This window comes from Musa acuminata, chromosome BXJ1-9 (genome assembly GCF_036884655.1).
Source record: "Musa acuminata AAA Group cultivar baxijiao chromosome BXJ1-9, Cavendish_Baxijiao_AAA, whole genome shotgun sequence".
Lineage (NCBI taxonomy): Eukaryota > Viridiplantae > Streptophyta > Magnoliopsida > Zingiberales > Musaceae > Musa > Musa acuminata.
Genome location: NC_088335.1, coordinates 42,947,993 through 42,959,867, shown reverse-complemented (window position 1 = coordinate 42,959,867; position 11,875 = coordinate 42,947,993). Strand labels below are relative to the sequence as shown.

At 37.2% G+C, this 11,875-nt stretch overlaps 1 protein-coding gene across 2 annotated transcripts; it reads left to right on the top strand.

Moving 5' to 3' along the window:
* The first annotated feature begins 1,914 nt into the window (after positions 1-1,914).
* LOC103998678 (chaperone protein ClpB3, mitochondrial) lies at positions 1,915-11,624 on the top strand. 2 transcript variants are annotated; one of them, XM_009420219.3, is made up of 11 exons: positions 1,915-2,296; positions 3,598-3,816; positions 3,899-4,136; positions 4,656-4,851; positions 5,049-5,103; positions 7,290-7,440; positions 9,035-9,343; positions 9,441-9,706; positions 9,792-10,721; positions 11,098-11,413; positions 11,502-11,624. In XM_009420219.3, the coding sequence occupies exons 1-10, from the start codon at positions 2,024-2,026 to the stop codon at positions 11,407-11,409; spliced, it is 2,949 nt and encodes a 982-aa protein (XP_009418494.2). In that variant the 5' UTR covers positions 1,915-2,023; the 3' UTR covers positions 11,410-11,413; positions 11,502-11,624. The 2 variants fall into 2 exon arrangements, with proteins under 2 accessions (XP_009418494.2, XP_009418492.2); XM_009420217.3 differs by having other exon boundaries at positions 1,916-2,296; positions 11,098-11,624.
* Positions 11,625-11,875: the final 251 nt, after the last annotated feature.

Sequence of the window (11,875 nt, the reverse complement as noted above, 5' to 3'; positions counted from 1 at the left end):
CTAAATTGAGTCAACTAGACATTAACTATTTAGTTTGATTTAGTAGAACCATAAATTACCCATTAATTTTTCTAGATTACCTACACTTGCCTCATTCTCCCACATCTTCCCCCACTCCCTCCCTCTCTCTCTCTCTCTCTCTCTCTCTCTTAGTTTTCTTTTTATTGTAACCAAAATATAAGAAGAATTATTGAAGAAGCATGAATATGTCCCTCTCCTATTTATATATATTAGGAGGGAGAATTTTTCTAACAGAATAGATGATTTTTCTTAACAGAATAGAGAGATTTCTTCATATATTTAAGAAAATCTTATCTAATATCATACCCTCGCAAAATGATAACAGTTTACGAGCCAAAGGCTTCATGAATAGAGTAAAAGTAGATCGTTGCTGCTGCTGTTGCTATTGTTATGGATGCGACAGCAATAGAAAAAGCTATAGAGTAGAGGAAGAAGCCGTAGTAAAGGAGAAAGTTACAACGATGCTATAGTAGAGGAGAAAGCTACAACAGAGAAGGAAGCTACAATAGAGGAGGAAGCCGCAGTGCTGTTACAGTAGATGAAGAGAAGATGATGCAAGCAAGGCTGGTGAAGAAAAAGGCCACATGGAAGAGAAGAGGGAAGGAGCGAGCAAGGGTTAGAGAGGCAAGCTTCGATGGCCGTGGAGCCTGGCTTGTTTCACCTACTTTGATATCATGTTGGAAAGAATAGAAAATAAGAAGAATTATTAAAGAAACTTTATTGAAGAAGCATGACGCATTAACATGCCCTCTCCTATTTATAGAAAAAATTTCCGATAAAATAGAGGATTTCCTAGTTAGAAAAATCTTATCTACTATCACTTAGCTTCCTCTTTCTCTCCCTCGTTATCCTCCTTCCACTTCACCTCCACACGTCTACCTCTCTCACCCCTTCTTTTTTTCTTCTTATCATCCTCCTTTTTTTTTTCTACTACTATGCTACTCCCTCCCTTATCCTCCACATTTATCTCCTTCTTTGCATATTTTACCTAGATTAATCACTACACTCAAAGTTACACTCATTTACAAAATATATTATAATTATATTTTTATATAATTTTTTTTAAAATAAAATCATCTTCAATTTATAAAAAAGTAAAAAAAATACTAAACATATTAAACATCTCATCTTAGTAATGTTAAGAAAATTTGGATAGATTTAATAAAGATTCAAAGAGTTAAACTCAAGTTATACTCAATCATATGTTTAATCTAAAATTTTTTATAATCATTTTAAATTAAAAAATACTAAATATATTATTATCTCATCCTTATAGTTTTGATGAAGTTTGAATAAATTTGGTAAAAAATTAATAAATTATACTCAATTATCAATTTAATAATATTAGTTACACACATTACATTTTGTTATGATCATTTAGTAGTTTGAAGAAGCTTAGATTAGTTTGATAAGAATGCATTAATTACACTCGGATTATAAATTATTTATAAATTTAATAATATCGACTCAGTCTGTTATGGTCGGACTTAACTTAATTCGAAGTAGGTCACGTGATGCCTAGATTAAACCAAATCGACTCGTGATTATGATTTAAAAGAATTCGATTCAAAGATATTATTAAATTTTTTTTTTAATAAAAATAATTATGAGAGCTTCATTCGGTAAAAATCAACACTCTGAGTTTTTTTGATAAATTATTTAACAAAAAATTATTTTATGAGATTTCAAACTCCTTTGATAAATTGATATAATACACCACCATTTATTTAGGTGCCAAAATATGAACATTTATTGAATAATAGTAGAAACCCTTCGTCAAGATTGTCGGACTATGAATTGGCCCCTTTAACAAAACACGCAGTCGGTCCGTCGACAGGGTTCGCGTTCGTTCTTTCGAGAACATTCTAAACGCTTCTACGGTTTTCTCCGTACACGTCCACGGTTTCCACCCTAAACCAAGAAAACCACTGCCCGCCTTCTGTCCTCTGCCTACTGCTCTCAATTTCAATCCACACCCAAAAGCCAGGAAGAGCTCCTCCCAATGTTGGGTCGGTCGGTCACCGCGAGGCTCGCAAGGTCCGCCCGCGCGGCGGCGCACAACCGCCGCTCCTCCCCCCGCGTCCTATCCTCTCACTCACCGCCGCTCCCCGGCCCTTCCGCCCGCCTCTCCGGCGTCCCATCCGCGCCGCTCGTCGGAGGCCGCGATGCGATCGGGGTTGCGGGCTCCGTCGGGTTCCTGGGCAAGGGATTCACCTGCCGCCACTTCCGCTCCGCCACCCCTCTTCAGTATAACCTTGGCGGCTCCTCCCAAGAAGTACTCTCTCGCTTCTCATTTGTAATTTTAGCTACTTTTCCATGGAATTTGTATGTTTGTCGGATTGATTGTGCTGTTTGTGTATCTGTTTTCCTTGTCATATTGTATTTGGGACGAGCTTGTCGATGATTTTAGTGTTTTTATAACGACAAAAGCTGGTGTATTTGAAGCGCTATTGAAGCATTAGACATCATTAATGTATCAGAATGTAGATTATCCTGTTTATTTTACAATCTTGAGTTGGAGGTTCAACTAAACGACCATTGAAGCAGACATGCATATATGCATGTTAATGTGCGGTATATTGAAAGATGGAATCGGCTATTCGGATCTTTTGCTACCATTGAGTTATATAAAAAAATAATATTTTTAGTTAAATCAAGAATATTTAAATTTTTTTTATAGTTTATAGAAAAAGTATTATGTCTACCTCTACCACTCACTGCATCATTAACATTACTTGTATCTCTTTTAATTCTACTATTTATACGTCTCCTTAGTTTGGCTTCTACTGTCTTAAACAATTCTCTCTCGTATTCTCCTTTATTGAAGTTATATTTAATTGTACACGAATGAAAATATTCTTATCTACCTTTTTCTATTAACTACACACATCCCTGTTGTTATCTCAGCTATACATTTTCTGTATATGGTGATTCTTAACCAGTTGAGATCCATAAATAATCGTTGGTCTAACAATTATTTTATAAAAATTTTCTTTTAATTTAAAAAGTATCCAGCGATCAGACAAAATTCTTGACACTTCTATCTGTTTTAACCATCTGGTTTTTACTAATTTCATTAATCTCACCACTTGTTGAATAATCAATTCAATATATCGGTAACCTTTTATTCATTCAACTTAATTATATACTTATTTTTTCTGTTAGTATTACTAAGGATCAGTCATAGTCATACTTAATTTGAAAACTTTGGTTTCCTAAGTTTGTTTTCGTAACTGAAGTTCAGAATTATCTCTGTACATGTACTGAGTAAATTTAGGAATTATTGTGGTTACATTATTTATGTCAATCATTTCTGGTTATAGCTGTTTTTTTGTCTATTTTTGTTTAGCTAGTTTACTCGGTGCTGTATGTATTTGGTTGCTGTTGCACAAGACATCTCTTATATGATTTGGATTTTACTATTTCGGGTTGCTAAATTTCTTACTACATGTTGAGCTAGTGAAACATCTTTTTTCCCCCTTAGGATTTAATTGTATGTTGTGAATTTCTTGAGCAATGGCTCATCTAATGGCACCTGAAAATAACATAGTTCTGCCATCAATCATGTTCTCCCAGATCAGCCAAGCAGGGTCCACAGAGATGGCATGGGATGGAATTATTGGTGCAGTAGATGCAGCACGACAGTACAAGCAGCAGGTAGTAGAAACTGAGCATTTGATGAAAGCCCTTCTGGAGCAGAAAGATGGTTTGGCTCGAAGAATTTTCACCAAATCTGGAATTGACAACAGTTCTGTGCTGCGAGCAACAGAAGAGTTTATCTCACAGCAACCCAAGGTGTTTTGGATTCTCACTGTTTGGTTTTTTCAGTTAGCACCTTTGATCAACAGAAAGCTGATAAACCTTGTTATCTTGGCAGATTGTTGGTGATACAAGTGGGCCCATCTTGGGACAAAATTTAATAACTCTATTTGACAACGCCAAGAAGTTTAAAAAGGAGTTTGGTGATGAATTTCTTTCAGTTGAGCACCTTGTCCTGGCATTTTGTGCAGACAAAAGGTTTGGTCAACAATTATTCAAGAATCTTCAACTCAATGAGACAGAGCTGAGGAATGCTATATTAGCGGTTCGAGGAAATCAAAGAGTCACTGATCAGAGTATGATGTCTGACTCTAATAGTTTTCTGGGTTTATGCTTATTTATCTAAGGTTGTTTTATTTTCTGCTGCATATATTAATATGGGCAGTTGCTCCTCTGTTGGTTGATTAAACTTGACATTATGTAACACTTTCTGTTCTAGTAGGAAAAAACTCCTTGTGGGAAAAAACTGCACTTGCATATGTGCTGCATTTGAGGGTTAAAAAAAAAAACTAACGTCGATAAAATAACACTTAACTTGCCAGGATGAATAAAATGGTGGTGAACCTGCACTGAAATTTATTGTATGCATATGAAAGCAGAAAGGCATGCCTATGAAACACAGTTTTCCCAAATAAAAGTTATCATCCCCGAGAAACTGCAATAGTAATTCCTCAGTGGTAGATGCTGTCTTCTTCACTATGATATACTTTTTGCTTCTTTTGTTAGCGGTGATTGATCTTGTGTAAAACTCCCCTTTTTCCACCATTACTTGATCACCAACTCATAGATTTATGAGGTACTGTTCTTGTCTGTAGATCCTGAAGGGAAGTATCAGGCGCTAGAGAAGTATGGCAGTGACTTGACAGAACTTGCCAGGCGTGGTAAACTGGACCCAGTTATAGGCCGTGATGACGAAATACGGCGTTGTATCCAGATTTTATCTAGGAGAACAAAAAATAATCCTGTAATTATTGGTGAGCCTGGTGTTGGGAAAACTGCTATTGCTGAAGGGTATAGCTCCTGTACTTTTTTTTCTTTGTATTTGGCAGAAATATATCAGCTAACTTTATTAGACACCAAGACACCACATGATAATCTCACAGATCTTACTGTGCTAAAATTTTAACTCGTTTATAAGGACTGTCATCAGAGGGATATGAAACAATAATTTCATGGGATCTAACCATTTGGATTCTTCTCCCTTGCAGATTAGCCCAGCGAATTATACGAGGGGATGTTCCTGAACCTTTACTGGATAGGAAGGTAATCGTAGAGTTTTTGTTAGATCTTCATTCTTTCTTAGTTTTTCTGAGTAGTATTAAATTTTCATGTGGTCAACTATGGCATCTGCACTTCATTGATAATTTCGTGGAGATATTATGTTGTTTCTGCCTTTCTGGCCATAACAATAATTGTCACTGCAGTAATATCATGTATTGTTCTAATACTACTGTTTTCTAGCATTATTACACTTTACAGAAAGTGTAGACATCTCATGGTATGAGGGTATGACAAATGTAATATGCCTCTCTAGCATGGCAATGTAAGAAAGGTATGGCAAAAGATTGCCTTGTTATGCTAGTTAGCATGCCCATATGCTGGTTATGACTTCCAAATGTCACTAGTCAAAAATTGCCTTCGCCATATATTGGCATGTCTGGTATACTTGTATGTCGATACCTTTCTAGCATGATACATTATGAGCTGTGTTATAATATTCAATCTAGCTCAGGCCCATTGAATGAAGCCATAGGTGAAGGCTGAGCCATCCTTGTTTTCAAGCATCGACTGAGCCAACTCAAGTGTGCTCGGCTAAGTTTGTTTACCCAAATTTCAAATAAGCACAATGATTGATGTTACATGCACTCCTTCATTTCTCCTTCACTAGCATTGTGCACCGTCATTGACTGCTGCCTCCTTGTGTACTGCCATTACTGCTCCACTTTTGATATATTTGACAACCACTACATCTCCAGCCGTTTCCACCGCGTCTCTGCTATTGTTCATGAGAGATTATCACCCATTCAATCATTTCATCTTCTCGGTAGAGATGATGGTTGAGATAGGCAGTCCTGTTATGGGTAGATATAGAGGAAGGATCATAGTGGTGCATCATATTGTATAAATTTGGTGATGAATCTTTTGTCTCAAACAAATGCCACAGCCTCCACTAACCGTATCCCAAGTGACCAGAACGACTGTTGTGATGACAAGGTTATACGATTGAGGCTAGTTGTTCTCTCCTTGCCTCTGCTTCATGATGTTGACAGTGAAGTGCAACATTGCCTCATTGACCACGAACATTTTGAGGAGGAGGGTGGAGGGTTTGAGGCCTTGCTTAAGGGGCAAATCGTGGGTTATTTTGGCCAAGAGAGAAAGGATATCATTTGGCAAGTGATGTGGTATGTGGTGCAGGTAACCTATTTTTACCATCCTTTGATTGAGGGTTTGTGGAGGAAGGCAAAGGATTCTGGTGCCACCACCCTGGTGGCAACATCCACTTCGCTACCAACTAGTTTGAGAATGTTGTGGATCATTGCAACTAGTCATCATGCTTGGCCATTCTCAATAGTGTCCAAGCTGTTATGCAATAACTATGTGATTAAAATCTGATATCAAACGGACTTGGCTATGCCGAGCTCGGGCTCGAAGCATTTGGTTTGATCGTATTTGCACCTTAGTACTGGGGAGTTGAGCTGGCCTTCCATCCAGTCTGCCAAGTCTGGGCCTTTTGTGGGATGAAAACTTTATTAACAGTTACCAGTTCCAGCAAATGATAACACATGGATACATCGTTTTGGGAAAATCCTTTCTTTTCTTTGTTCAGTGACATCAAGGTTTTATTCATCCTGGACACAGACACTCAAATCTTCAAAAATTGAAGCTTCAGGGCCTTAAGCATTCAGGTAGGAGCTTTCTGCTGCTGGCCTTTGACAGAGAGCAGAGCTGAAACCCTCATCTAATCTGTGTACATTATCATTTGTTATTCACAGTTTTTTCGTCCGGAATAATTTACTGGTCACAGGTAAATGTTATAATTTCTATATTCGACATGTTTAAATGATTAAATGTTTTTTGTTTGGGTCCTTTGTTGTTCCCGTTCGCTTTGAAGTCCTTATACATGTCCATGATGAATAACCATCAGTGACTTGATATACAAGCACTGGTGCTTGAATTTGTTAGTATGTCAATATCCCTATGATATTTAAGAAATGCCCATGGCTTGTTATTCTTAGCCTATTAAATAGGAATTAAGGTGTATTTGATGAGTAGGAAAGTATATTCGTTCTTCTAATTGGTCTTGATGGTCAACTCAGTAAACACAAGACATGACAATTTCCAGAATATTTTCCATTCTCTTATATTCTTATTTAACATAATTGTTTAGGTACAATATATATCGACTGATGTGTGCAATTCCTCTTATTGATCTCCATTCTCTTCGACAGCTGATCTCTTTGGATATGGGATCCTTGGTTGCGGGGGCTAAATTTCGTGGTGACTTCGAGGAAAGATTGAAGGCTGTTCTAAAAGAAGTCTCTGCTTCCAATGGACAGATCATTTTGTTCATTGATGAGATACATACTGTAGTTGGTGCAGGTTTGTACTCATTTTTCATGTCCAACGATCATAATGCAGTTTCAAATGTTCCCCTTCTTCTTTTTTTTTTTTTGAAAAACAAGCAATTATATGCTGAAAATCATGTTGATATTCACAACTTTTTTTTTCTCTGAATGAATAACTCTAGTCTGCAGTCAAAATCACAAAAAAAAATCATGCTTTCTTTTTGAAACTAAGTGCAGTCTGGAACAATCCAAACTTGGATTTGTGGAGCAGCATCTCTTAAAGAGATATGTAATTTCTCAGTAGATTTATTTGGTAACTCTCAAGGAGTAAGCAACACTAATCATTATTGACTTGTATTAAGTTTGATGAATATATTGGAGGACTTTTAACATTATAAATCATTTTTGGAAACTTTTGATTTGGTCTCAATAAATTATTCCTGGTAGAGGTTAACTGAACAAAACAATTTGTTTTTTTGGACCTATCATAATAATTCCTGAATTACCTTGCTTCCTAAACATTTTTGATATTTTACTCTGTTAAGCAACTTCTAGTGAACTGTTGAAGCTTCTGCAGCTGGTCTGAGAGCTTGAAAAAACTGGGGTTGCATTCAGTAAAACTAGCATTAGATTTTGAAGTAACACAAATATGACTAATGTATAAAAATGGGAAAGGATCCATGGAGACCAACATATTATTTTAGGATTTTTTTTTTATAGTATATGCTTCTTCCAACAGCGTAGATTTTCCTATGAAGGTCTTTTCTCTGTTAGTTAAAGTTATGCAGGATCAGATATGTTTTTGTTGAACATGGTTTTTTAGGCCTAGGGTACATTTTGTCATTCATATTCCTGGTTATGGTCGGTTACTAGACTTATAATAGAAGGTTTTCACAAATGTTTGAAGTTGTCTCCATGACTATTAATATAGGAAATTTTGTGTAGGAGGGCTAGGAGCAAAATTTTGTGAACAATACTCTATATGTTAGTACATTGATAATTAATCAATCACTGCTGAAATTGTTTTAGATGAAGGTTGTTGGTTTTTGGTGACAGGCTATTTTTTTCACTATATGGCATTTGAGGTGTTAGAGAAAGTGGCATATGATTTATTTTGCTTTGCCACTCTGTACTCTACTGATGGAATTTTCACCTGACAAACTGACATATATGTATCATTCTTAGTTATCTTAACTTTTCTTTGCTCTACTGTGTACTGGGTATAACCATATGTCTACAACTGTATGTACAAGTTGATGCCTGATTAGTAGAAAAGAGTCAGGCGCAGGTGCAAGCTAATTAGATTGCTAATATTTTTACTGTTTAAATGTTCTGTAGTTCTTCCAAGTATCTTGATTTTGGTCATTTCTAGCTTTATACTTGGAACTTTGGTAGTTATTTGGTTTGACTAATATGTTATTTTAAGTAGAATTTTTGTGTAAGCCGATATATGCAATCTCACCCTAGTATTGGATTTTATATTTGACCCTTCTCATGGCATATGCATTATGGAAGTGTAGAATCCACTAAACCATTATGCCAAAATATCCAAAATAAAAATCATTGCATGACAAACATGGAACACCGTCCTCTGATTTGTTGGTCCTTTGTCGTATTGTACAATGCAGGAGCAACTGGTGGGGCAATGGATGCTGGTAACTTGCTGAAACCTATGTTAGGCCGAGGAGAACTTCGTTGTATTGGTGCAACTACCTTGAATGAATACAGAAAGTACATTGAAAAGGACCCTGCTTTGGAACGTAGGTTTCAGCAGGTTTATTGTGGTCAGCCATCCGTAGAAGACACAATATCAATACTTCGTGGACTTCGCGAACGCTATGAATTGCATCATGGTGTAAAGATATCCGACAGTTCTCTTATTGCAGCTGCAGTTCTATCTGATCGGTACATCACTGAACGTTTTCTGCCCGACAAAGGTATGCTGATACTTTGCACATTGTGATGAAACATAATATTTTGGTTATAGCAAATTTTATATGGATGATCTTTAACATATCTTGTCGGTGCTTGTAGCCATCGATCTTATTGATGAAGCAGCTGCAAAGCTGAAAATGGAGATAACATCAAAGCCCACTGAGTTGGACGAGGTAGATAGAGCAGTGCTGAAGTTAGAAATGGAGAAGCTTTCCTTGAAAAATGACACTGATAAAGCATCTAAAGAACGACTAAGCAAGCTGGAAGCAGATTTAACATCACTAAAACAAAAACAGAAAGAACTAACAGAACAGTGGGAGCAGGAAAAATCCCTCATGACCAAAATTCGTTCAATTAAAGAGGAGGTAAGGTCCTTTTGGCCAGGAAAAAGTTGTAGAACTTACAGAATCAATGATCGGTTATCATTCTAATTCTTTGATGTTACTGTAGATTGATAGAGTTAATTTGGAAATGGAAGCTGCTGAACGTGAATATGATTTGAACCGTGCTGCTGAACTGAAGTATGGTACACTTATATCTCTACAAAGACAGCTTCAAGAGGCTGAGCAGAAGCTTGCTGAATTCCGGCAGTCAGGAAAGTCAATGCTTCGGGAAGAGGTCACAGACCTTGATATTGCTGAAATTGTTAGTAAGTGGACTGGTATACCTATCTCAAATCTTCAGCAGTCAGAGAGGGACAAACTGGTCCATTTGGAAGACGTACTGCATAAGAGAGTGGTGGGTCAGGATATTGCTGTCAGATCAGTGGCTGATGCAATCCGACGTTCTAGGGCAGGATTATCAGATCCAAATCGGCCTATAGCGAGTTTCATGTTTATGGGTCCCACTGGTGTTGGTAAAACTGAGCTTGCAAAAGCTTTGGCAGGCTACCTTTTCAACACAGAGAATGCACTTGTAAGGATAGATATGAGTGAATACATGGAAAAGCATGCAGTTTCCCGACTGGTTGGTGCACCACCAGGTTATGTTGGTTACGAGGAAGGGGGCCAGCTAACCGAAGTTGTCCGACGAAGGCCTTATGCTGTAGTTCTTTTTGATGAAATTGAAAAGGCACACCATGATGTCTTCAATATTCTGTTGCAGCTGCTGGATGATGGAAGAATTACTGATTCACAGGGAAGGACTGTCAGTTTTACAAATACTGTTGTTATAATGACATCAAATATTGGCTCACACTTCATCCTTGATACTCTGCAAAACACACATGATACCAAGGATGCTGTGTATGAACTAATGAAGAAGCAGGTTCTTGAGTTGGCCAGACAAACGTTTCGCCCGGAATTTATGAACCGGATTGATGAGTATATTGTATTCCAGCCTCTGGATAATAGACAGATCAATCGTATTGTTGAGATGCAGGTATGCCCTTATGATTTTATGGTTTAGAAGCAGCAACATCTATTGCATGCTATATATCCTTTCATTTAACATGTATGACATGTAATTTACCGTGTTCATTAACTTATTTGTGTTAGGTGTTACTGATATGCTGCCATTTATGTTGAATTGCTAATTGATCCTTTGCTGTATCTTTTATTGTCATTGCTCTTTGGTTGATAGGCACGGTAATCACTTCGTAACGTAATTTTTTTTCTTGATCCTGGATGTGCTACCACACCCAGTATTTAACTATGTCACTCTGTATAGCTTTGCAAAATTGAGCTTATTCTATGGTGAATCTCTCATTTGGTGTAATGGCCTGTTATCTCATGAGCTTGTTACTCTGTTGATGCAGTTGGGGCATTTGAAAGACAGGCTTAAACAAAAGAACATCTACCTTCATTATACACCAGCAGCAGTTGAGCTTCTTGGGAACCTTGGTTTTGACCCTAACTTTGGTGCCAGACCAGTGAAGAGGGTAATCCAGCAGATGGTGGAGAATGAAATTGCTCTTGGTGTTCTTAAAGGAGATTTTGACGAAGATGACTCAATAGTTGTGGATGCGGATGCTGATCAATCCCTTAAAGATCATCCCCCTCAAAAGAAGCTAGTTATAAGAAAGCTGGAAAACCTTCCCTTGCCGGATGTACTGGCAGCAAATGACTGACTAGGTTAATGCTTCAAGTCCACTATACGATAAAACATTACTTATTTGCTCTGTGGAAGTGTAGTCACCTCTCTTTTGTTTTTCTCCTTCAGTTTCTTCAGAGGCCATCCGAAGATGAATACATTTTCTGCTGGATTTAACTTTGCTGTCAACATTTGTATTTTACCAACAGATTGACAGATCCAATGGTTGTCTTACAAAATCCCCTTTTTTCATGCTGGCTTTCGTAGGTGTTAACTTTTTGGATTGAATATATGGTCACCAGTGTAGTTGGTAGATTAAGATTGTTGTATTTGCATATTAATCTCCTTCACCAAATTGTTATTGTTATTTTCATGGATTCATGTTGAATGTTTGTTGCAATATTTTTGAAAGTTTTGTGGATTAAACAGGTTTATTTGCTGACAAGTATCATATTCTTAGCATCTTTGAATTTGTATTCTCACCAACACTACCAGAATGCAGG